The sequence below is a fragment of the Lissotriton helveticus genome, chromosome 12 (genome assembly GCF_964261635.1).
Source record: "Lissotriton helveticus chromosome 12, aLisHel1.1, whole genome shotgun sequence".
In the NCBI taxonomy this organism is placed as follows: Eukaryota; Metazoa; Chordata; class Amphibia; order Caudata; family Salamandridae; genus Lissotriton; species Lissotriton helveticus.
This window is the reverse complement of record NC_136073.1, coordinates 153,619,405-153,641,747: the sequence shown is the minus strand read 5'-3', so window position 1 is coordinate 153,641,747 and position 22,343 is coordinate 153,619,405. Positions and strand designations below refer to the sequence as shown.

At 42.5% G+C, this 22,343-nt stretch overlaps 1 protein-coding gene and 1 non-coding gene across 2 annotated transcripts in view; both read left to right on the top strand.

Moving 5' to 3' along the window:
• Positions 1 to 13,698, top strand: part of LOC144799655 (transcription factor HES-7.1-like) — a 59,400-nt gene extending 45,702 nt beyond the window's left edge. The window contains exon 4 of the mRNA XM_078671109.1: positions 13,214 to 13,698. Within this exon, the coding sequence (XP_078527235.1) occupies positions 13,214 to 13,698 (485 nt within the window). The remainder of the gene's footprint in view (positions 1 to 13,213) is intronic.
• Positions 13,699 to 21,739: 8,041 nt separating this feature from the next.
• TRNAA-CGC (transfer RNA alanine (anticodon CGC)) lies at positions 21,740 to 21,811 on the top strand. Its single transcript has one exon. It is a non-coding gene; the product is annotated as a tRNA-Ala (tRNA).
• The last annotated feature ends 532 nt before the right edge of the window (positions 21,812 to 22,343 follow it).

Below are 22,343 nucleotides of genomic sequence, written 5' to 3'. Positions count from 1 at the left end.
TTTGCTGGAAATTAATTTCCCCTGGCAAGCACGGGTTCTCCCTCAGCTTGAACCACCAAATTACCAACAAGTACAAAACAGGCAATGGGGGAAGGACTTTGACAGACTCACAAAAAATTCAAGAAAGATGGATTTCTGTGAGTTGAGACGTATTTAGCCATCTCAATCCACAAACCAGTTTTGATCACCCCAGAAGGCTTTGGCACTTTTCTTTCTACGTTAATATATATAGCCCCATGATCTCTGTATTAATTTGGGACATGGTCTGATGTGAGAAGGCAGATGGACATGAATAGCAAGGTGCCATCTTGCAAGATCTTTCATTTAATGTGAAACACATATTTAAGGAAATTAATGGAAGAAATCTGCCTACAAAAGTACAACACGTGCCTGTTAGGCTATTCTTGCCATAGAGAGAGGGGAATCAGACCAGGCTGTGGTAATGTTAAGAAAGGTGATGCTACTTAGAATTATTATTAGATGACAAATGCATTTCAAAAACATAAAACATCCTGAGATAGATTGTGGAAATCCTGACACGATAAAAGATGTGTGAACAAAAAATAAAGGAAGATCTACAATACATCAGTCTTAAAGAGATGGAAATCGGTTAACATAAGGAAATCTTTTTCAGTGTTGAATATAAATTAAATACTGTTCAAGGTAGAATTGATCCTATAAGGGTTAAATCAGCATTTTTATTTCTTTAAACATTTGTAACTGATGAGGACACACTCCATCTGTAACACCATCTTCCAAAATTAAACCTAACTGTAAACCCTGCCCATGCTGAAGGCAGTTTTACCTGTTTCAAGAAAGTTATGATTCCAAATATCATAATTTCTCCCATTTATGAGATAACTACAACCCAAATCACACACACTCATTCACATCACATGCCTCATCTTTTACAGTGCTCCTCCAGAGTTATGACCAATACCAAAAATACTAAACCATTCATTACCACTTCCAGAGTGCAACTACTCCTCTTACTACTACTCCTATGTAACCCCAATATCTAACCATTATAAGGACCACTTCAGACAAAAACTCAAACATCACACTGCAACTAATTTCCTCTTCCGATTAAGCCCGCACATTTTAAACTTCTCTAGTGGCCCAATTTTTGTTACTTCTCATGATACAAAGATCCCCAAAGATACGACCACCCTATACTTTCCAATGGCAAGCACCCTTCTTAGACCTCACCTTTTTATTATATTAGCTACCTAACCCCTAGACATAACCACTGGTCACTTCAAATGTCATGACCCTCACAAGATGTAATTAGTCTTCACACTCTCCAACAATGGTCCACTCGGTACACAACGATCATAATAGTTTTTGACTTATCCCAGGTAATACTCAGTACAACCTCTAAGAAACACCATCCAGACTCATGGACTTATTTACAACCCCCTTGTGTTGCTGGTGCATTACTTTTAATATGGGAAAACATGATGCACCGGCAGCGCAAGGGGCTTGTAAATAAGACCCTTGCTTCTTTTAAGCAACACTCCATTCAACTGTCTAGTTTATTACCATACCTTCATGAATTAACCAATCCTTAGAACCCAATGAAATTCACTTGTTAAATCAAATTCTCGCACAAAAGGTTTTGTCCATGAGGAATGTCCTTACCAGTCAGACCCGGGTGCATCCTTTCCTCCATCCATCTCAAAGCTGCAACTAGCTCTGGTACCTGTTTTTCTTTCATTCTATTGTGCTGTTGTTGGCTTCTGTTTCTCTTCTTTCTCCCTAGCTGTGATTTCTGCTGACTCCCGAGACGCGCATTCTGCAACAGTTGGCGGAAGAAGTTGTGAATGGATTATTCAGGGTTCATGCTTTTGTGGCATTTTATCATTCTACCTGCCCTCAGGCAGTCCCTGGGCTTAACAATTTGTATTTCCATCTCTGCAAAGTCATTGAGTGAACAATGTGATAGCAGAAACAGGCTGATACTTCTGCCTTTATGTATAAGCACAACTTCCTGGCCCATGTTAGATATTTTCCTTGTAATGCATGTTTAGTTTCTGCTGCATTTTCCTCTCCTCCGCACCTGATGCTACCCCTTCTTCACCTTTAAACTTTCTTTTGAATCTTTTAATGTCTTAGTCTTTTACTTACCACATGGCTTTCTTTCCCTTTTTTTTTCTTTTTTTTTTTACAAAAAAGAAAATCCAATATATATATCTTAAATTTTCTTGCTATAATATCATTTGCACTCGGTGCATACAATAGATACAATAAGTCCCGCAATTAGCGTCAATTTTTAAATTAAATTTGTTGGTTCCTCCAGTTATTTAATGGGGCCCAGATCTTTACCCTTTTTTTTTCTTTTTTTTTTTTACAAAAAAGAAATCCATTACATATATCTTTCATTTTCATGCTATAATATCATTTGCACTCGGTGCATACAATAGATTACAATAAGTCCCGCAATTAGCGTCAATTTTTAAATAAAATGTGTTGGTTCCTCCAGTTATTTAATGGAGCCCAGATCTTTAGACCCATCTCCCGTGTTCTCCATCCCTTACCCTCATATAGAGAAGACTCGATGTTATGTATCCCAAGAAGCCTCGTCAACCATACTGGCATGGACGGTGCTGATGTGTCCTTCCAGCCTGAAGATATAAGGATCCGCAGGACTGATGTACATATAAACACAAAAGCTTCAGCATCTTTCTGGAGCTTCAGCCTACTGTCACAGCCAAGTATCATTAGTGTAGGAGATATTTCGATCTTCTGAACTAATACTTCTTCCAAGAATATTCCTATTTCCCTAAAAATTGGTTTCAGTTTTTCACAATCATAAAACATGTGTAATAAGTTGGCTGGTCCTTCCTGGCACCTTGGGCAGTTACTGTCATCCCTTTTGCCCCACTTAAACAATTTATCCGGTGTGTAATATAGATTGAATAGCGTTTTGTAGTGTTGGGCCCTTAAATTGGAGGACCAGAGTATTTTTTTGTCCAGGTGCAACGCCTTATCCAGATCCACATCTGGATTGCCCAGTTTCTGGGCCCAGTAGACCTCGCATTTCTCAATGTCGTCCTGTAGCCCACTCATTAGGATCCCCTAGATTATTCTCATCCTACTACCTCCCTTTAAGAGGTAGTCCAGTAGGATACTCCTGTTCACCAGAGATATCTGAGGTCTCACGGCCTTTAGTGTCTGAGATACCTGTATATATTTAAACCTTTGATTATCAGTTATGCCAAATCTCTGTTGCATTAAATCAAAGCTGAGCACTGCGTTGTCCTGCATAACATCTCCTACAGTTCTAATACCCAACTGTTCCCAATGTCTCCACATACCATCCCTGCTAATTTGCGTAAAGGTCCCAGACTGCCACAACGGTGTATGATAATTGATTTTCGGAATTGCACATAACATTTGTACCGATTTCCACACCTCCCAGGCACTACGCATAACCTTATATCTAGTCTTCCTGAAATAGCACCGCTCAGTTTTCCTTAATAGTACCCCAAACACCTTCCTACCAAGCAGTAGCTCATATATTGATGGTGGACTTTGCCTTCTTATGGGCGTGTCGGCCCCTCCAGTAGATGGATCATATAGTACCGCCATCTGGGAAATCAAGCAGGTCCAATGGTAATATCTTAGATTAGGAATACCCAGCCCGCACTGTTCCTGAGGTAAGGACATGAATTTCATAGACCTCCTAGTCTTGCCATATTGCCACAAGAAATTCATGAAAATTGCTTCCATTGATTTTAACATGGCTTCCTCAATAAAAAACTGTATTGCTCGGAGGTTATACAAAATCTTTGGGAACATCGTCATTTTTAGAACATTTGCTCTACCAATTAGGGATAAGTGTAGTACGTCAATTCTTTTAAGGTCTGTGGCGATAGTTTTTAATAGTGGTGTAAAATTGTCTCCTATAATTGATTCAATAGCTGTATTAGTTAGAACTCCAAGATAGGTTGCAGACTCGACATATCTGACATCCGTTTTAACAATATTGTTGGTACAAATTATCTGAGTTTTACCCTCATTCAATCGGTATCCTGAGTTTTCACCGAACTTCCTGGTAATCTCAACAATTGCTAGCATTGCCAAAGCGGGTTCAGGGGTAATTACTGCTAAATTGTCCGCGTAGGCCAAAAGTTTTGTGTCAAACCCATTAATTGTTATCGGCTTTATTTCCCTGCATGCCAATAGCTGCCGGATCAGTGGGTCTATGTATAGCGCGAACAGTAAGGATGAGCAGGGACATCCCCCTGACATGTCCCCCTTGTAATGACTATCTTCTCCGAACACTCCCCCATTATCTGTATCCTAGCTGTTGGCTGGCTACACATAGTATCCGGACCAGCACTCCCCACATGTATTCCCACCTTACTCGATCGAAAGCCTTTTCGGCGTCAAGGAGGATCATGGCCATCTGCCCCCCCCGAGGCCGCATGGAAATCAAACATAGTGATGGCACGTCTTATGTGGTCAGTTGTTCCGCGGCCTGGGATGAATCCATGCTGCCAAGGGGAGACAAGACCGCCAATGACCCTCCCCAGCCTCTTGACCAGGATCTTGGCATAGACCTTAATGTCTGAATTTATCAAGGAAATCGGTCTGTATGACCCAGGGTTTTCTTTGGGTTTACCTTTTTTATGAAATACGACAATATTAGTCTTCTTCCATGTGTCAGGGATACAGCCAGTATATATTATTCCATAAAATAGGTCTAAAAGTATCGGGGCTAATTCATGTGAGAGGTTTTTATAGACTTCCAGCGGTATGCTATCTGGCCCCGCTGCCTTACAATTTGCAAGCTCTTGTAGTGCCTCATATATCTCATTCATAGACACATCGTGCTCTAAAAATTCCTTATCAATCTCATTCAGTTTAGGGCCTACTTCCTCCCATTCCCCATTAGACCCATCTGGTAACCCCTCTTCCTGGTAGAGTACCTGATAAAAGTTTTTTAATACTTTCAGGATATCTGTTGGTTCCCCATAATCACAACCGTTCTCATGTATACTCGCTATTATGTTTTTGTTAGCTCTTTGTCTGATACGCAGCGCCAAGGCTCTTCCTGCTTGCTCTCCTGTTTCGTACATATTACACCTATGGACCCGATATTCACTAGCAGCCCTTTTTGTCATTACTTTATTAATCTCTGCCTTGATAGACATAATTTTATGCTGACTCCCTTTGCCATCCCTTCCATATAAGATGTCGTTCCCGTGATCCTCCTCAGCAACTACCAATAGACCCAGCATCCTAGCATTCTCTGACATTTCTTGTTTCCTGAGCCTGGCAGCATAGCTCACTGTTTCATCTCTCAGGGCAGTTTTATAGGCGTCCCACACATAATTTCTCGATGTGCTATATCGATTCATGTCGAAAAAAGCCACAGTCCATCCCCTTATATGTTCTAGGTACCCATTATCCACTAATAACTTTCTATCAAAGGCCCATCTAGGTTGCTTTATTGCCGTCATGCCCTTATCATAGCTCAGTATAAGAGGACTATGATCAGAGATTACTTTGGGTAGTTTCCTTATGCTCACTTTCCTCCACTCTGACAGAGACATTAAAAAGTAGTCTAGTTTTGTGTACCTTTGATAGAACATGAAAAATAGGTGTACCCTGGATTATTAGGCATTTTATTTCCCCAGACGTCCCCTAGTCCATGTGAATTGATCATGGAGCTCAAAGCTTTAAAAACCTGGGGTTTCCTCCCTACATATGTGGTTTTGTTGGTAAGATCGGCCGAGATATTTAAATCCCCGCAGATAATGATGGGAGTAGGCCAGTTGGTTAATTCACTCTCTAGAATATTAAAAACCTCGGGGTCATCTTGGTTGGAACCACAGATCCCACAGATAGTCACCCCACAGTGCAGTTCTACCATCGCCCATCTTCCATGTGAATCGGCCTTGCTCCGCTTTACACCTCCTAGTGAATTTTTGCCCAGGATTGCCACACCTCTAATTATCGAAGTCTGGGAGGTGCAGGCCAAAATCTTGAACCCTTTGATGTTCAGCCAGTGTATTTTCCCCCATGGTAGGTGTGTCTCCTGTAAGCATAAAATATCTAACCGCGTTGTCCTTATAAACTGTGCCAATCTTTGCCTTTTTTCCCAATCATTTAAACCCCCAACATTAAGGGTACATATATTAAGACTTACCATTATTTATTGTGCTTTTTCTGACTTGATTGTACCTTACCACTACCAAATATGCAGATTTACAAGATTTACAAGATTCCGCATTGGAAAAAATAACCACAACATTGTACCCAATATTCTCCTTTTCTTCTGAGTTTCTCCCCCCGGCCCTACACTCTCCCATTCCCCCCCCACCCCACTTCCCCCTCTCCCAACACCCTCTGAGAACGTTCAGACCATGGTCTGTGCATGTGATGGATAGAGCGGTGATAGACTGGGTCATATTATAATACTTGACATTTTGCCCCCCAGAACCCACATATTGTTAGATTTCATACTGTGCAAGAGGACTCACTAAGTCTCAAGAAGGTTCACCCCACCATGTTGCCGTCACCTCCGCCCCCGCACTGAAACCCTACATCCAATTTATCTAGAAGCTGGACAGAGCCTATAAGTACTCCTGAAAGAGAAAAAACAAACATGAACAAACTCATAGTGTCCCCAAAAAGTCTTTGGCTGTGATTTCTGAAGAAAAATATTGGGTCCGTCCATCATGTATCACCTTTAGCTGTGCTGGATTGATAAGGTACACCTGAGCTTTCTTCTCCAGAAAGGGCCTAATTAGTTGCCTTAGCCTCCATTGCCTTTCCACCGTGGCATGGCAGAAATCGGGGCGAACAAAAAGTGAGACCCCCCCACTTGATCTCTTGGACTCAGGCCTGGCCTTCTCTGCGATTGCCTGACGAAGTAAGAAATAGCCTAGGAAGACCAAGATAGCCCGCGGCTTTCCATCGCCCCTTGCAGTGTCTCGTATTTTAAACGGGGTACGGTATGCTCTTTGAACCTCGACAACTCAGTTCCACTCAGATATCTCAGGGAAGGCAGATTTAAACAGCTCGTTGATAAAGGTCCTAGCATCTGACCCTTCTGCCCCTACCTGGATACCTAAGACTCTAAGATTGTTCCTCCTATGCCTGTTTTCGAAGTCCTCCAGCTTCCATTGGATGTCACTGATTTGGGCACTATGAGCTTCTGCTTGCTGAGAGGCATTGGACGCCTCTGCCTCCGTTGAGATGATCCTTTCTTCCAGATTGGTCACCATTTCGCCAATATGAGTACAGGCCTTGGATAGCTTCCTCACCACCCCCTGCATCTTCCTCATTGCTGCCTGTGCCTTCCTACTGTCCTGGCGTGTCTCCTCCCTATGGGAGAGGATGGCCTGATGTATGACCTCTAATGTGGTTGTGGGAATAGGAGTAGGGGCATCCGAAGGAGTTTTACCTGCAAAAGGCATAGCTGAGGAATAGTCACATTTCAAATTCTTTCTATTTCATGTCGATGAGTTTGCCATAGAGTCTGACTTCTTGGTAGTATTTGGGGGGTCCGTGTCGCTTCCTTCTGGGTCTGAATCCAGTTCACTATTCCCTGGGGAGGAACTCAGATCATCGGACCATTCTGCCCCTTCCGAGACTAACAAGAAGCAATCACTGGGATCTTTGTCTTTATCTGAGTCTAAGCTGCCCCCTGGTAGACAAATTGAGCCAGCAGTTGTTGTCAGGGCCTTTGCCTCCACCGGTAGGTGGGGTGCCCTTATTGCTGTAGTTAAAGTAAAGTCCACATTTGTAAAGCGCACAATCACCCGTAAGGGTCTCTAGGCGCTGGGGGCCGTCGGGAAGATTAAGCAAGCTATTGCCCAGAGTCACATGGTGCTGGGCTAACCTGCCGCCGGAGCCGGGGATCGAACCGTGGTCCCCAGATTCCAGCGTCAGTCGCCCTGGCCGCTGCGCCACACCTCTCCTAGTTACAACCGCATCCGGGGCCATAAAGTCACCAGTATTCACATTGCTGCTTTCACCCCCTACTGCATTATTTTTTTCCAATATGAGTTCTTCTGTGGGGGCTCCCCTCGAAACACGGTCAACACTCGACACAGGGGGGATTTCTGCGGTGATATCGGGTTTGTTTTAAACAGTGGCTGAGCTGGCGGAGACCAGTTCCCTTTCCTTCACTGGTTGAGATTCTTTAACTACCACAGGGCCAATTTCTAAAGTCTGCTCATTAATCTCTGAAGTTAATGGTTTTTCTGAGCCTGCTCCCTCACCGCGGGTAGATTTAACTTGTCCAGATTGCTCTTTTTCCCGCCGCAGCAAATCCACAACTGTTTGCTCGTTCACACGATTTTTAACAATGGCCCCCCCTTTGCCTTTTCTCATCGGGTCCGTGATTGATGGCCGACGGGACTCTGAAACAGTCTCTGCTGATCTCCGCTCCGCCACGACTTCTCCCTGTAATCTGCGGGCCGCAGCGGCCGCTGCCGCCGCCGCCTTTGGCCCGGAGCTCACTGCCTGCTTTGGGACCATTCCCGAATCCACCAAACTGGTCAACAGGTAGGAATGTCAATCCCTGACCGCCCGCTCTGCTATCTTCGAACAGACAGCCCAGAGCCTGTACTGCGGTCCTCGCTTCAGCAGCATACGGGAATAATACTTTCTTTTCCTCCTTCTTGCTTCACTCTTAATTGTATATTCGCTACATCAACACCAGCACCGACACATTAGCCTTGCATCGTTGTGGTCTGGGATATATCCTTTTTGAATGCCCGGACTATTGTAACCCAAGGAAGCGTTGGCTTAAGCCAGTGTGCAGATCATTTGGCACCCGCCAATATTCAGTGGCCCTACAGATTTTATTAACAGACACTTCTGCCCTTGTAGTTTGTGGCATCTCAAAAATTTTAAAATGGGCTTGGTTGATCCGTTCAAAAAGGCTTTCTGTATCAATTTAATTCCTTTTTAATTGTATTTATTCGAATGTTTTTATCGCCTTTTTAATCGTTTTGGATGTTTTGTAATGTACAGTTGGTGAATGCCTTTTTCTTGAAATATTTGTTGTACTTACTGCTTTTAAGATTTTTATGTATCGAAATAAAGCATATCAACCACAACCAGAAGAGACTTGACCCAGTCTCGCCAGCGCTGCTTACGACCTCACTGCTTGGTCGCCATCTTGTTCCCCCATCCATAGATCTGTTTCTTTGAACCTCCAGGAAACACTTTAGAAAAGAAGGCTCACATGGCTTTCTTTCCATAGCTCCAATGACCTGCCCCAATTTTCACTCTTACTATATCTCCCAAGTTTATGCTGTTACTGTCTGATTTTTTTCTGTCTCCTCATTTTCCCTGAGGTGTGGCAGGGCATAGATTTGGACAAGAAGTGTCATACGTTGTCAGATGGGATTCAATGAAGCATATGGTATAAATGATTTACAGTTATTTACATTGCTTTACAGCTTATCAAATAATTTAAGTTTGTCACTACAAAGAAGTACTTTAGTGATTGGACTTTGAGGAACACAAAGTTAGTGTTAAACGAATGAACACAACTTTCTCTTCAGTCTATAGCACTGCAGGCGGTGCAGCCATTCCAAAGACAAATTCACCAAAATGACTTTTCAGTACTGACTTCCGTCTCTTTCCTTTATCAGTTAATGATAACTTGTTATCACTTCATGGTGGGAAAGGACAATGCTCCTTAAACTAACAGTCCGTACTAGAAGGACATACACTTATACACACATGTATTTAAGCTCCCAACTGCAAGAAGATAGGCACACCTCTGATGGTAATGGTTTTTATTGGATTGTGTGAGATTCCCCCTGCTTCACATCCAGACTTAGGAATTTGTCTTCCATGTAGGGATTTTATCCTGCTCATTTAAATAGTTGGATACTCAGCTCAAGAGACAGTTCACTATTTTAAAACAGACAGAACAACACCATCATCATCATCAATATCTTTATTCGGTCTGATTAGAAATAGACCATAAAAGTACATAGAAATATTGCACATAGCCAAGATCACACATACAATTTAAAAATAATCTTACATTAAAAAGAGTTAAGGATATATATTCATGAACAGCTTTAAAATTCCACAGTACATCAAATAATCATACTTAAAATAAGCAAAAAGTGCAAGTCATATATAAATTGTAAAGCACCATTGCACTAGTATTGAAAATGGCAGAGGTTTGAAAAGAATGATGGGAAAGGAGAAAGAACAAACACCTTGAAACGGGTCCGCTTTGCGCTCCTACAATTCCCCAAAATTAAACCGAAACATCTCAACCGAGCTCCATCTAAGCCACATTGCACATTAATTTCTGACCAATAATCCTGATTTTCTAGTCCTGATGGCTGCTTTCAAAAAGGCACAGGTACAGTAAACAGTTTCAGGTAAACTTAGGAATTGTAAGTGGAGGAGAGTTGGTCTACAGCATGGGAAACCTAGCCTCCGTAACAGAAAGTGCTTTCGTGCTGAATTGTGCAATTTTCAAAATAACATAAAGTGCAACGGTGATTGTGCAGAATGATTGTCACGGGGACAAGTGAATACGATGTTCCCCTTTGGATCTAATTTTTTTTTTAAGTTAGGACCAATGAATTAACCTTGCTCTGAAGCGAAAGAGAAGTGACTGCTCCCATCTTGACAATTCCAGAGATAAGTACAAGGGAGGTTTTGTCTGTGTGTAAAAGACTACAGTAATTCAGAAGCGATGGTTTAGATAACTCAATTTTCAATCTTGTGTTTGCACTTTAGTCCTTAAATAATGTATTCCTCTCCTCCATAGCGTTTTTTGGTATACGACTGGGATCAGTGAACCAGGAGGATAAACCTGAGCATCCAAAAGTGTCCCGTATATAGCTCAACCAAGGTATAGAATAAGCCTTATCCAACATTAGGCAGTCGAGTATAATGTCCTAAAAAAGCTTAGCAGCTAGGTTTAGCCAAATGCGAACCCATAGTAAAAGTGGTGCCAGATGAATCTTATCTGCTATAAATGCCTGGTTTACCTCGAAGTGGGTAATAAGACTAGAGGTGGATGGTGGTAGACTCAGCAACTGTCGCAAAAAGCGGTTTTCCTCAACCTGTAAAGAATAACATTTATTAGAACATTGGAATGTTGGGAGCTCCATTGAAAACAATGGAGTGCTCCGGGCTTATAATGGCTGGTATAAGCCCGGAGCTCCAACATTCCAATGTTTCTTTGTTCACAGCTCTGGCTGTGAACAAAGGCTTCAGGGAGCCTGAGGGGATTCCAATCCCCTCATGCTTCCAGAAAGCTGTGTTCTTTTTTGTTAGAACATTCTGCCCTCTAGTGGCAGAATGTTCTAATAGCCTTATAGCCCTTCGTAGATGGGCTATACCAGCTATTAACCGGTTTCGTGCGTCGAACGTTCAGCGCCAGTGCTGAACATTCTAAGAAACGGGTGGGGCCGCGTCGGCCGTTGGACGTGCGCAGCACCATGGAGGTAGTGCTCGCAACGTCCAACGGCCGACGGCAGCACTAAAGTGGTTAAAGTCCCTCTCCCTTGTTAAAGGCCCTCTCCTTCGGCTCGGGCCTTTAACGCTGGAGAGGGCCTTTAATAGCCAGTATAGCTCTCTACGGCGGGCTATAAGGCTATATTAAAATCCCAAACTCCTGCACCATAGACATTTTATTCTTAACAAACGTTTCCAACAGGTCCTTTTTTTATATGTTTATAGTGGTACAGACAAACTCTTTTTAAATATAAATCCTCTGTTTTACCAAAAGCTGTGGCCTTTAGACACGTTTACACTGCAACATAGCTAAACTGACTGTGGCATCTTTCTGGCTTTTCTCCTTCAAAAGGTGTTGTTTTTACTCCATCTTTTTCATGATGCTCAGTTTGGACAAGATGTTTTCAAGAACATCTTTGTCTGATGCTGCCACCTTTGCTTGCTAGGAGCCTGCATCTTGGTAGAGAACATGACCATCAGAGGAACAGCATACTACCATACAGTCCCTTAGTTATCTTTGTACTACCTCTTTTTATGGCTAAGACCTCATCATTTGACTTTTTTTTGCAAACTTACATAGTGTGAACTTAGCTCATGCGCCTTGGAACACTATACAAGAGAACCAGAGGATGATATAATGTTTTATGGACACAGGTAGATTATCCGATTGCCCAGAATCACTGGCTGTTTAAACGAGGCCTGAATTTGAACCTGCCTCCCCTCCCCCAACTAAATTCAGCGCATCTCTAACCGCTAGACCACAGAACCTCCGCAATACGTCCAAATGATTGGCTTATCAAGAGAACTGAGGTGTTGCTAAAGCTCCTTTCAGAAGTGGGAGTGGCCAAGTGTGGAGAAGTGTGGCTCAGGGGTTAGAGGCGGCAGACCTGGAAGGTGAGATCGGCCCTGGACCAGGGTTCAATTCCCCGCCTCGGCGGGTCTTGGGCTAAAAATTCCACGGACTCGATAATTCTCGCCCCGGTGCCTCCTCGACTCACGGGTTCACACTCTGCGACTCTGGGCAATAGCTTGCTTAATCTCCACAACGGCCCCTCGCGGTGGGATGCCTGACTTTCACCTTGTGGACACCCTGCCGGGGTTTCTCACAGGGGAATACCAGGACGGGTTCCCTAAGCAAGCGCCAGGATGCCCTTTGGGTGACAGGTTTGCGCTATATAAGTACACCTACATTTACATTTACACCTACACCTGTAAATATATGCATTTGTATAAAGGCTGAACATTGGGTGAGCAGTACATTATGTAGCTTAAGAAGGAATTTCTGGTCTCACCAACAATTGGTTGCAGTGTCAAGTAAGGTTAATGGAGTGAGTCTATGGATAGGAGCACAGGAGACACCAAAAATACTTTTTTAACTTAATAAATGATCAATGTTGCCTTAATCAATTATTTGCTGACATATCTGTTCCTACAAGGATTCATATTTGACCCCTGTGACATCTATAGTAATGTATGATAGCCTCCAATGAGTGCTTGCCCATGTCTTCTATAATGCATTAATGTAACACTCTTTCTATACAATGAATGTAGAACTTTGAGAGCCAAGCAAGCCTTCAGAGAATGTACATTGACCTCTAATAGGCAGACAAGAGCTTGCACAATAAATGTATGCCTCTAATGAGTGTAAGCCCATGCTGAGTAGGATTCGCGCAAGATTGAGGTGAGTGATAAATCTAGGTTCTGTATATGATTTGAGGCCTCTGGTGACTGCTAACCATGGTTATGTTTTATTTAGCAAAGGAAGACTCTGCAAGAAAGAGGTATGAAGAAGGATTTAAGGAGTGCTTCCAGCAAGCCACGGGATCTATAAAGGAACTCTGCCCATCGACATCTAACCAGGTGGTACTAGATTTTCACAATTACCTGGCAAACAAAGGCAGATTGTCAGGCCAGGATTGGTGCATGCCTCTTCCGGACAGTTGTAGCATGCCTAATTGGACTGAAGGTGCGAATTGCTGGTGCACAGAGACCATCTCCAAATCTTCGTCGACGCCACCGTGGTCTGTCCATCACTCTTGCCCAACGAACAATTTTGTGTCTGAGTCAGATGGTCCTGCGTCACTTCCCCAGAACCAAATGGCGGAGCAGGCAAGATTGTCAGCAAACACTTGCTCTTCACTTCCGGCTGGTAGCCCCAGTCAACAGAGACTTCCTCCAAAGATGGTGGATGCTGCAGAGAAACCAGCTGTGCCACAACCAATCTGGAGACCTTGGCCTTAACCAAAAACACTCGATTTAACATTAAATTATTTGCTGTAAATATATATCTATATTGCTGCTCTCTTTCCGTTTGGAACAACCTCCCTATCAAATGTTTATTGGTATATCTTTAATACATGTGCTGATCTTGAAATTCTGCTTTGTTTATGCTGTGTTTGTGTATCCTTGATTTTTGACTCCCAGACTTTTCTGTTTCCTTATTGCTATCTCTTGGTATCTTACTCCTTGCACGTTTCCCCCTACAGTTTACAGTCCATGGCATAGCAGAAAACGATGGGGCCTCCTGCAGAATGTGATGTAGGGCCCTAGTGCATTGGCAAATTGAGGACCCCTGCTGGGTTGGGGGTCCCTGATTCGGCTGGAGACACCCGTGCACCATATGGGTTGCAGGGGTCTGTATTACACCCCTGTTTACAGTCTTAACATGAGTTCTGCAAACACGTGCTGTGTAAGAAGTGCAGTCTTTAACAATTGGTTGTATCAGATTGCTTAAGCAATAACTTTAGAGCTGGAAAGCAGTTTTAACCTCACCACCCCTTAGAACATGTACAAACCATGCAAACGTTCTGCAGTTTAAATTATGCAGTTTTATTGTAAAATGGCTGGGCACAACATGTTATGGACATTTTATTTCGCCAAAATACCAGGGGAATGGAAGTGACATCACAAGTTCTTTCAAACCAGTGGCAAGACTTATTCAGTCCATAAACGCTTAACAGCATCCTCTGAAGGTTCAGGGGGAGGACAACGAGTGGAAATGCTGCGGTAAACTTAGCTCTGAGATCTCTGCTTTCTGTTTCTTTGCTACTTAAGTCCAAGGGTGGCAAGGGAAGAACCAGGGATACCAAAGGGTAAGCTAGGAGTAGCCCCTGAGATAGGAAGGTTCTTTATGAAGCAGAAGATAACACAACTCAAGAAAATTGCGTTAATGTGGGAAGAGCCCATAACACAACTCATTCCTAATTTAAAAAAATTAGAAGGAAGATCTTGAGCCAAGTATATATGCTTTAGTTAGAATTTTTCTAGTGCATCGAAGCAATGTATGAGGCAAGGTTGCTAAGGTTCAGGGACAGATATAAAACAGGGCTCTATTGGAAAATCCGTCCAATTCTGGCAGAGGTGGTAAATGGAATGCACTCCACTATAGGTACAAAAATTTAGCGGAAATGTTATATTACGCTAGTGGATGCTTACATAGTGAAGAGTTGGCCATGTGCTTGGCCTCTTGGCCTTCAAGCATGAAAACATTGTTTTACTAGGAAATCAAATGATGTTCCATCACAACCCAAATCTAATCCAGACCCTGAGGGACAGCTTATTGATGTATTTTCATCCTACCAAGTAGACATGACAGGAGTCATTATGTTTGATCATGAAAAGCAGAGTATACTAGCCCAGCAAGCAGATCATAATCAGTACCAGACAATGATCCTAGTTAGGAGGTGTAAGAAACAGACGTATGTTTTTAGGACAAGTAAATGTCCAGCCCATGTGTTGTGAAAATATTTAAAACGACCAAATCTAAAAAGCGCTTCAAAATTATATTTTTTTATGTTACCAGAAGTTGTTATATATTTTCTTTTCAGATCTTTGCTGTATATTTTTCAAATAAACAATGAAAATGAACCACCTTCTTCATAAGCTCCTATGTGTTTTCTGTCCAACTAACCCTTAACTCATTTTTAACGGATGGTGAATCTGTATTTTCTTTATAACACACCCACTACGTTTTAGGTCTAAATACCACAAGAGCACTGTAGCAAATAAATCCAAACAAGATGTGATTTTCTTACTTTATTCTTCTGCAGCACAGTGGTACATCATTCAGTCAACAAGTCCAGATGTAACTGCCTTATGAAACAGAAACTTTAACAGACACTCTAAACAGAACATAACCTACATCTGAAAATAAGCATATCACCTGCATGGAATGTGGGTATGATGACACAACAGGTCAGGAGCACATGCATAAAGTAGTGAGACTTTAACAAGCACTTAGAGGCTTTTCAATGCACCTAAAGAGCCACACTTCAGTTCATATACTTCAAGCATTCTAGCTAAGTCTCAATAAAGATAATGAAATTGTCAATCACATCACTGGAGTTTCTTGATGGAAAGCTCTACCTTTAACTGCTGCTCATCTCCAATGTTGTGTGTGACTCCCATCCCTTTTCCCCCGAGCAGCTGATTCAAATGTCAACTGCTCTGGGGCAGAGGAATCACAAGGGAAGAAATGCACACCACAAACTCTCCAGAACAGGTCAATGTTAGAGAACCCATGGTCCCATTTCCACTTTGCCTGATGTGCTGTCCTGGCCATGAATGAAATAGCCCCTCAACCCATAATCTTGACGCTTCTGAATTGTGACAAAATGTTAACGGCACCATTACGCCCTTTATTCAGCCTAATTAATTCACTGTGCAATGCTCAAGTGTGCCCTGGGCCCTGAATCAATCGGTACCTTATCCATTCACCTTATAAAAATACTGATCACCAGACCTTTGGAGATTCAATGCTTGTCATTGGCAACTCAATATGATACAATCTGGTCAATACCTGACCCTTGCCTGAGAACGCATGGGCAACTCTCCTTTAAAAGTCAAGCTCAAAGTGCAATTTCTGAAACATTTACATTATGCAGACTGTGAAAATCACTGTAACAACAATGCACGGTTAAAAAATAAAAACCTGGTTGTTCGCCTCCATTTAGCACAAGCTACCCAGCTCAGCTTGCCAATCTGGCTCACTTCACTGTATACTCCATAGCACCCCGCTGCAAGCGCTGGGACGCCCTGTTGCTAGGGCAGCCATGCACTACAAACACAACTAACATAACATAACATAACACAAGAAATCTGGTGGAAAAAATGATTGTCATTGGGAAGTGGCATACACATTTCCAGCCGTAAGAGCATTGCTCACTTCCTGCCACAGACTGTGATGGTCCCCTCTTTAAGAATCAAGTGTTGGCATGCTGTTTAAAGCAGGATCAATTTGTAGATTCCTTGGCAGTTCCTTGCCCTCAATAATTCTTTTTGGTGGAGGGGCTTCAGTGATTGTTCAGAAACACCATAGAGTTCTAGCAATAGCAAAGCTCCAACGTACGGTAATCGAAGCATTCACTAATAGTTGCCAGGCAATGCAAACAAATCCTCCTTAGAAACCTAGGGCCTCATTTATGAGGCCGTGCGTCACTTTTACGCTGCCGGTGCGTCACTTTTTGTGACGCACCAGCAGCGTAAAAAATGTGCCTTGTTGCACCATATTTATAAAGTGACGCATCTAGGTAGATGCGTCACTTTGTAAACCCCTGCGCTACATTATACCTACGCCAGGTATAATGTATGCAGGGGGGTGTTCCGACGCAAGAAAGGTTCATAGAAGTGACGCAGTGAAATCTATAAGATTTCACTGCGCCACTTCTAGGACACAAATGCGTCACATCAGGCGTAAGACTGACGCATGCCCTTTCACATGGGGCTTGCCCCATGTGAAAGGACACATTGCTGGAGTTGAGTCACTTTTGTTACACACTCCAGCAATGCGTCACTTTTGCACCATACAGATACAATAGAAATACTGACGTAACTGTAACTCCTTGTGCCATGATGCGTCATACTGTAAATATGACGCATCATTGGTGTCGCAAGGAGGACGCAGTGAAACATCTCTGGAAAACCAGTGTTGTTCCATGGAAAACGGCGATATCCCGCTATCGCTGGAATATTTATCGCCATAGCGCTAAGCGTTGATATTACAGCGCTAGCTTGGCGATGCATTCCAGCGATAGCCAGCGATAAAACAAACCGCGCTAAGCGGGGTCAGCGATAATTATAGCTCTCTCCTGCTAATATGCCCCTTCAAAAATCCTATTATAGGTTTTCCCGAAGCTGAACACTCTGATGCCCACAATAGCGCAAGGATGTACTGAACCCAATAAATATTTTCCTATATATAAAAGTGTCCTTATGTTGCGGACGTTTACTCCAAAGTGTTAACCTTAAACCCGATCAAACCCTGCTATGCTACTACATCCCAGAGTATATTGATGAAGAGAGCTGCCCTTTACAAGGAAACATCCACCAAGTAAAGCAGTAGTACTAAGAACACACCTGGCCCCGGCTCTTAGCAGCCTAACCGTGTGCGGAGCAATGGAGTGGGCGTATCTGGGGCAACAGAGACAACAATTCTTCAAGGAGTACGACGACCTTTGCTGAACAACGCAAGGCCCCTGTGAAACAGTGACACCCAGTGTTTAGTTGAAGGTATGACAGTGAATGAGGTCCTGTGAAAGAAAGCATTGGCTAAGGTACTGATGGACGCAGATAGACTGGTGGTCACTATTGGTGACCGTGGCATCACATGTGGTGACGAGAAAGGGAGCAGAGATACACTGGAGCAGGAGCTATAACCAATATCTTGCTAAAATGATCTATTACTACTAATACAGTCAAGGTCGGATTGGGATCACAATTTGGACTGGGCCCTGCAGAAAAAAATGGTCCACATTCGAGGTGAAGATGGTGTGAGTTCACAACATCACCTGGCTTCAGGGCCTGCTTTAGAAATAGTGGCGCCCTGGGCGACAACCACGGTTGGCGCCCCCTCTACCCACACATAAAACTATGCATTTTTTTCCTTTGGTGCTGTCTGTGCCTTCACAGCTGTGTGCCCGCATAATTTCGATAGAATCACAATTTCACTTGATCCATATGTGATTATTCTGTCTCCAGGGATGTCAGCTGTGCAGTCGGCATGTGTTCCATCTGATCTCCCTAAGAGGGAGGGCAGTGGACATGGAATGGGGGAACACGCAGGAAAGGGGGTACCCACTGGCCCACATGTAACCAATTCCGTCTCTCTCTCTCTACTTGCAAAGAGGCCAATGAATAGATGGTCATGCAATCTGGATACTTTTCTGACCCCTGTGACAATCACTGACAAGGACATACACTGGTTTCAGTCTCAGATCCACAGCTCTAAATCATGTCTCATCCTTAACACCCATTCACACTTTAAAGTCACATTTTACAAGTCTCATATTACATGAAAACCAAAACTACAGAAACTCATCAGAGAAAAGGAAATACTTCTACAGGTTAGGGGAGCATTCTATGCAACATGATCCAAAATGAGTGAAATGTAATAGAGGACTGCGTGGCTGTCTTGAATTACTTTACGGATTCTTACAGTCTTTGCCGAGAACCAGATCAAAGTTGTGTATTTCCGAGAAACTTTCCAGAGTATAATGAATGAAGTAGAGAATCCCATTGCAGAATCCATTACTTAGAAAACGTTATTAACTGTTTTTAAATCATTTAAGTATGGGAGTACAATTAAATGGTTGTTGAAATAGGGTTTAAACCCTGAGTTATGCTCTTTTTAACTTTTGATGCCCTTTTTAACATATTTAAATCTGTATTTATGTTCTTAACAAAAGGGCGATAGGAACACATAAGCCCCCTTCCATTATATTCCTTATGTATAATTGTTTGTAAAGTTCTTTACTGCACTACTTGTATTTGTACTTGGAATCGTATGTGTTTTTATGTATCTTTTATGGTTTAAAAGAACCGAAATAAAGATTTTGAGATGAGAGATGAGTGAAATGTAATAGAGGACTTCATGACTGTCTTGAATTACTTTAAGGGTTCTTACAGTCTTTGCCGAGAACCAGATCAGAGTTTTTTATTTGAAAAGTTAAAGACTTTAATATCAGACAACATAGAATGACATTTCAATGGCAGGCTGTATTTACTTAAAGTGCTTACCACTGGCAGGGCACTTACCTGCACACAGCACAGTCAGAAACGTAAAAGTAAATGCTGTGGCTCTTCTGATTGTTTCTCTTGAGGCAAAAAAGGCCTCCATAGTAAAAGTGGAGCCACAATGACATATGTGGCCCTGTTCTGCACAGAATGTGCCTGCCCTGCTGCGCACCAAAAGAAAGACAAGCAAGCGGGTCGTCTTTTTAAATAACAAACTGTTGCTGCTGTCATAATCTTTCTTCTGATGTGAGGAGTGGCATGAGCGCTCCCACACAGCCTCTAAGCTCAAGGACAGCAAGCTGGGCCAGCCCGCCTGCACCTTGCCAGCTCTAAATCATGTGCGTTATAAGTGCCCCACACCCGCTTGGCACCCGGTGCCCTGCCTGGCCCCCACAGTGAGATCCATTCTTACTCGCCCACTATGCCCTGAATGAGAAGGGCTGTGGTCGAAATGTCAAATGCAAACACTGTTTCTGGGCTGCCTGGGCCCCAGGGGGGGGCCGAGATGAAAATGGTTCAATGGCTTGAGTAACACCTACAATGGTAAGAATGCAAGATTTATCTGTGCGCATGAGTAATTACCCAACTAATGCCTCGAATGGTACCTACAAATGTTTTTATTTAATTCTTTTACAGACCTTCTCATCCCAGTCTAGGGTGTCAGAGCGCTTTACATCGCACACAGAGGCACAATAAATAATACAAGTGTGTAAGTCCATATGGAAATAGTACATAGGATAATGATGGTGATAAGGGGTAGGAATCAAATATTGTCCAACGTTGTAAAAATGATATGCTAAGAGTGAATGGTCTGGAGAAACATTAAATCAGGATATAAAACGTAAGGTTGTGATTGTGGTTGTCTGTACTAGCAATTCTTTGTCATGTTCCAAGGCAACCCTTCTTTGCAACAGATTGGGAAAAAACAATATGATGTAAACCCATGTCTTGCAGCCCGTTGATGCCCGTAAATAGATCACTGTGCTATATTAGGATTGCAATAACAAAATGATCTGATTGTCAAAAGCAGCAGCCCATTTACATATCTAAATAAAATACAAATCTGTGATTTGCATGTTACATGATGTGCTTTGCATTAGACAGAGTAACCCTCTATGTTACTTTGAGTTAAAACTCTGACTGCACAAAGCACAGAACTCTTCCAGAACTGGATCAAGCACCAGAGTTATTTTACCACTATTATAATCCACTCAAAATTACAGAGCTCACAAAGATCTTTGCAGCAGTTGTCTTGACCCTAAAAAATATTTTAAAATGTAGCCTATTTATGGCAATTAAGTCATCTAGAACAGATTTGCTGCAACATTTGTCCTTGTTGTCAATTTCTTTGCAGCAGATGTTTGTAAATTGACTGATAGACTATGCTTTTCATGCTCATCCCCTTATAACAGCACTCCTTTTACCCTGCCAATTCTTGATCTCCAATTTATGGGTTGCGTCCTGGAGTATTTTTTTTAAAGTTCAGAACTATGAATGTCCATGGTGTCAACTCAAGGAGGTGCCGAAGGGAACGCGGTGTGTAAGAAACTATGGGGCATATTATCAAGGACAGGCGTTAAAATTATCGCCGCTTTAGCGGCAGAAAACGACCGCTAAAGCTGTGATAAACCCATTATCGCGCAGTTTTCTGCCACTAAAGCGGCGATAATTGTATCGCCGTGCTTGATTATATGCCCCTATATTCCAAATTACACTATACTTAGACAAGTATCAGCCAGCGGGGTGTCTTTTGATTCGAGCGTTCCAAGTGAAAATCCATGAGTGGAAATCATTCTCATTACAAGTCACAGACCGCAAAGCAAAAGTCTGGGCGAAACTACTCATGCAAAGACCTCGGGAACCAGGGAGCTCCGTAAAAGCTACACATTTAAAAACATTCTGTAAAGAAATGTAACCCTGAGATCTGCTGCTGTGTCTCTTCATATAACTTTATTTTCAAAAGACGGGCGAAGGAGATGGGATAACCAAATCTCGAAGGATACCAAGTATTATGTCATGTTCTTAAGCAGACGGGAGAGGGCGCCCTCTGTATTTCTATTATTCTATTGTATGGGCGCGCTATCTCTCTTTTCTAATGGTTGTTTAATTCTACATACACTTCTCGTTCAGCTTGGTAGAAAAGAAGAGTGAGATCCGTTTCTAATCTAGTACTTGGTCTCTGATCCCAGGTCTCTTTCACTATCATTGAACAATGACACTATTGCAGCTTCTGTTTACTCAATACATCTAACTTGAGCACGTCACTACGTAAGGGGATGTAGCTCAGTGGTAGAGCGCATGCTTCGCATGTATGAGGCCCCGGGTTCAATCCCCGGCATCTCCAGATTTTTATTATATTTTTCTAAATATCTGTATTTCACTAACATTGATTTCTGTTAAACCATTGCGCCTCTTAATAATTATTTGCTGCACACGAAATATAAATGAATTCAGTAAGCAGGAGGAAAACAGTGTGGAAAAGGTGGGTTAACTCGCACGGATTGTGAAAGCTCGTGGCCGCTTACTGATGAAACATTGTATGCACGTTTGTAATGCTTCATAGAATGTCACGTAGAAAAAGTTGACATAACAGCTGAACCAATAAAAAACGCACACACCCACAGCCACGGCTATAAGCAGAAAATAAAACAAGCATTGGCAAAACCAATAGGTTTCGTCTATACAAAATCAATTGCTTTGTAATTTGTTTTTTATTTACATTTTTATATTTTGCACAGTACACATATTGAAAGGGGGTGGTGAAAAACACACTCTTCTTAAGTGCAGACGGCTGATAAATACAGTACAACTTAAAGGGATACCTAAGCACAATACATAAAAGGAGGGAGGGTGAAGCTTGGATGAAGCTGCTATCG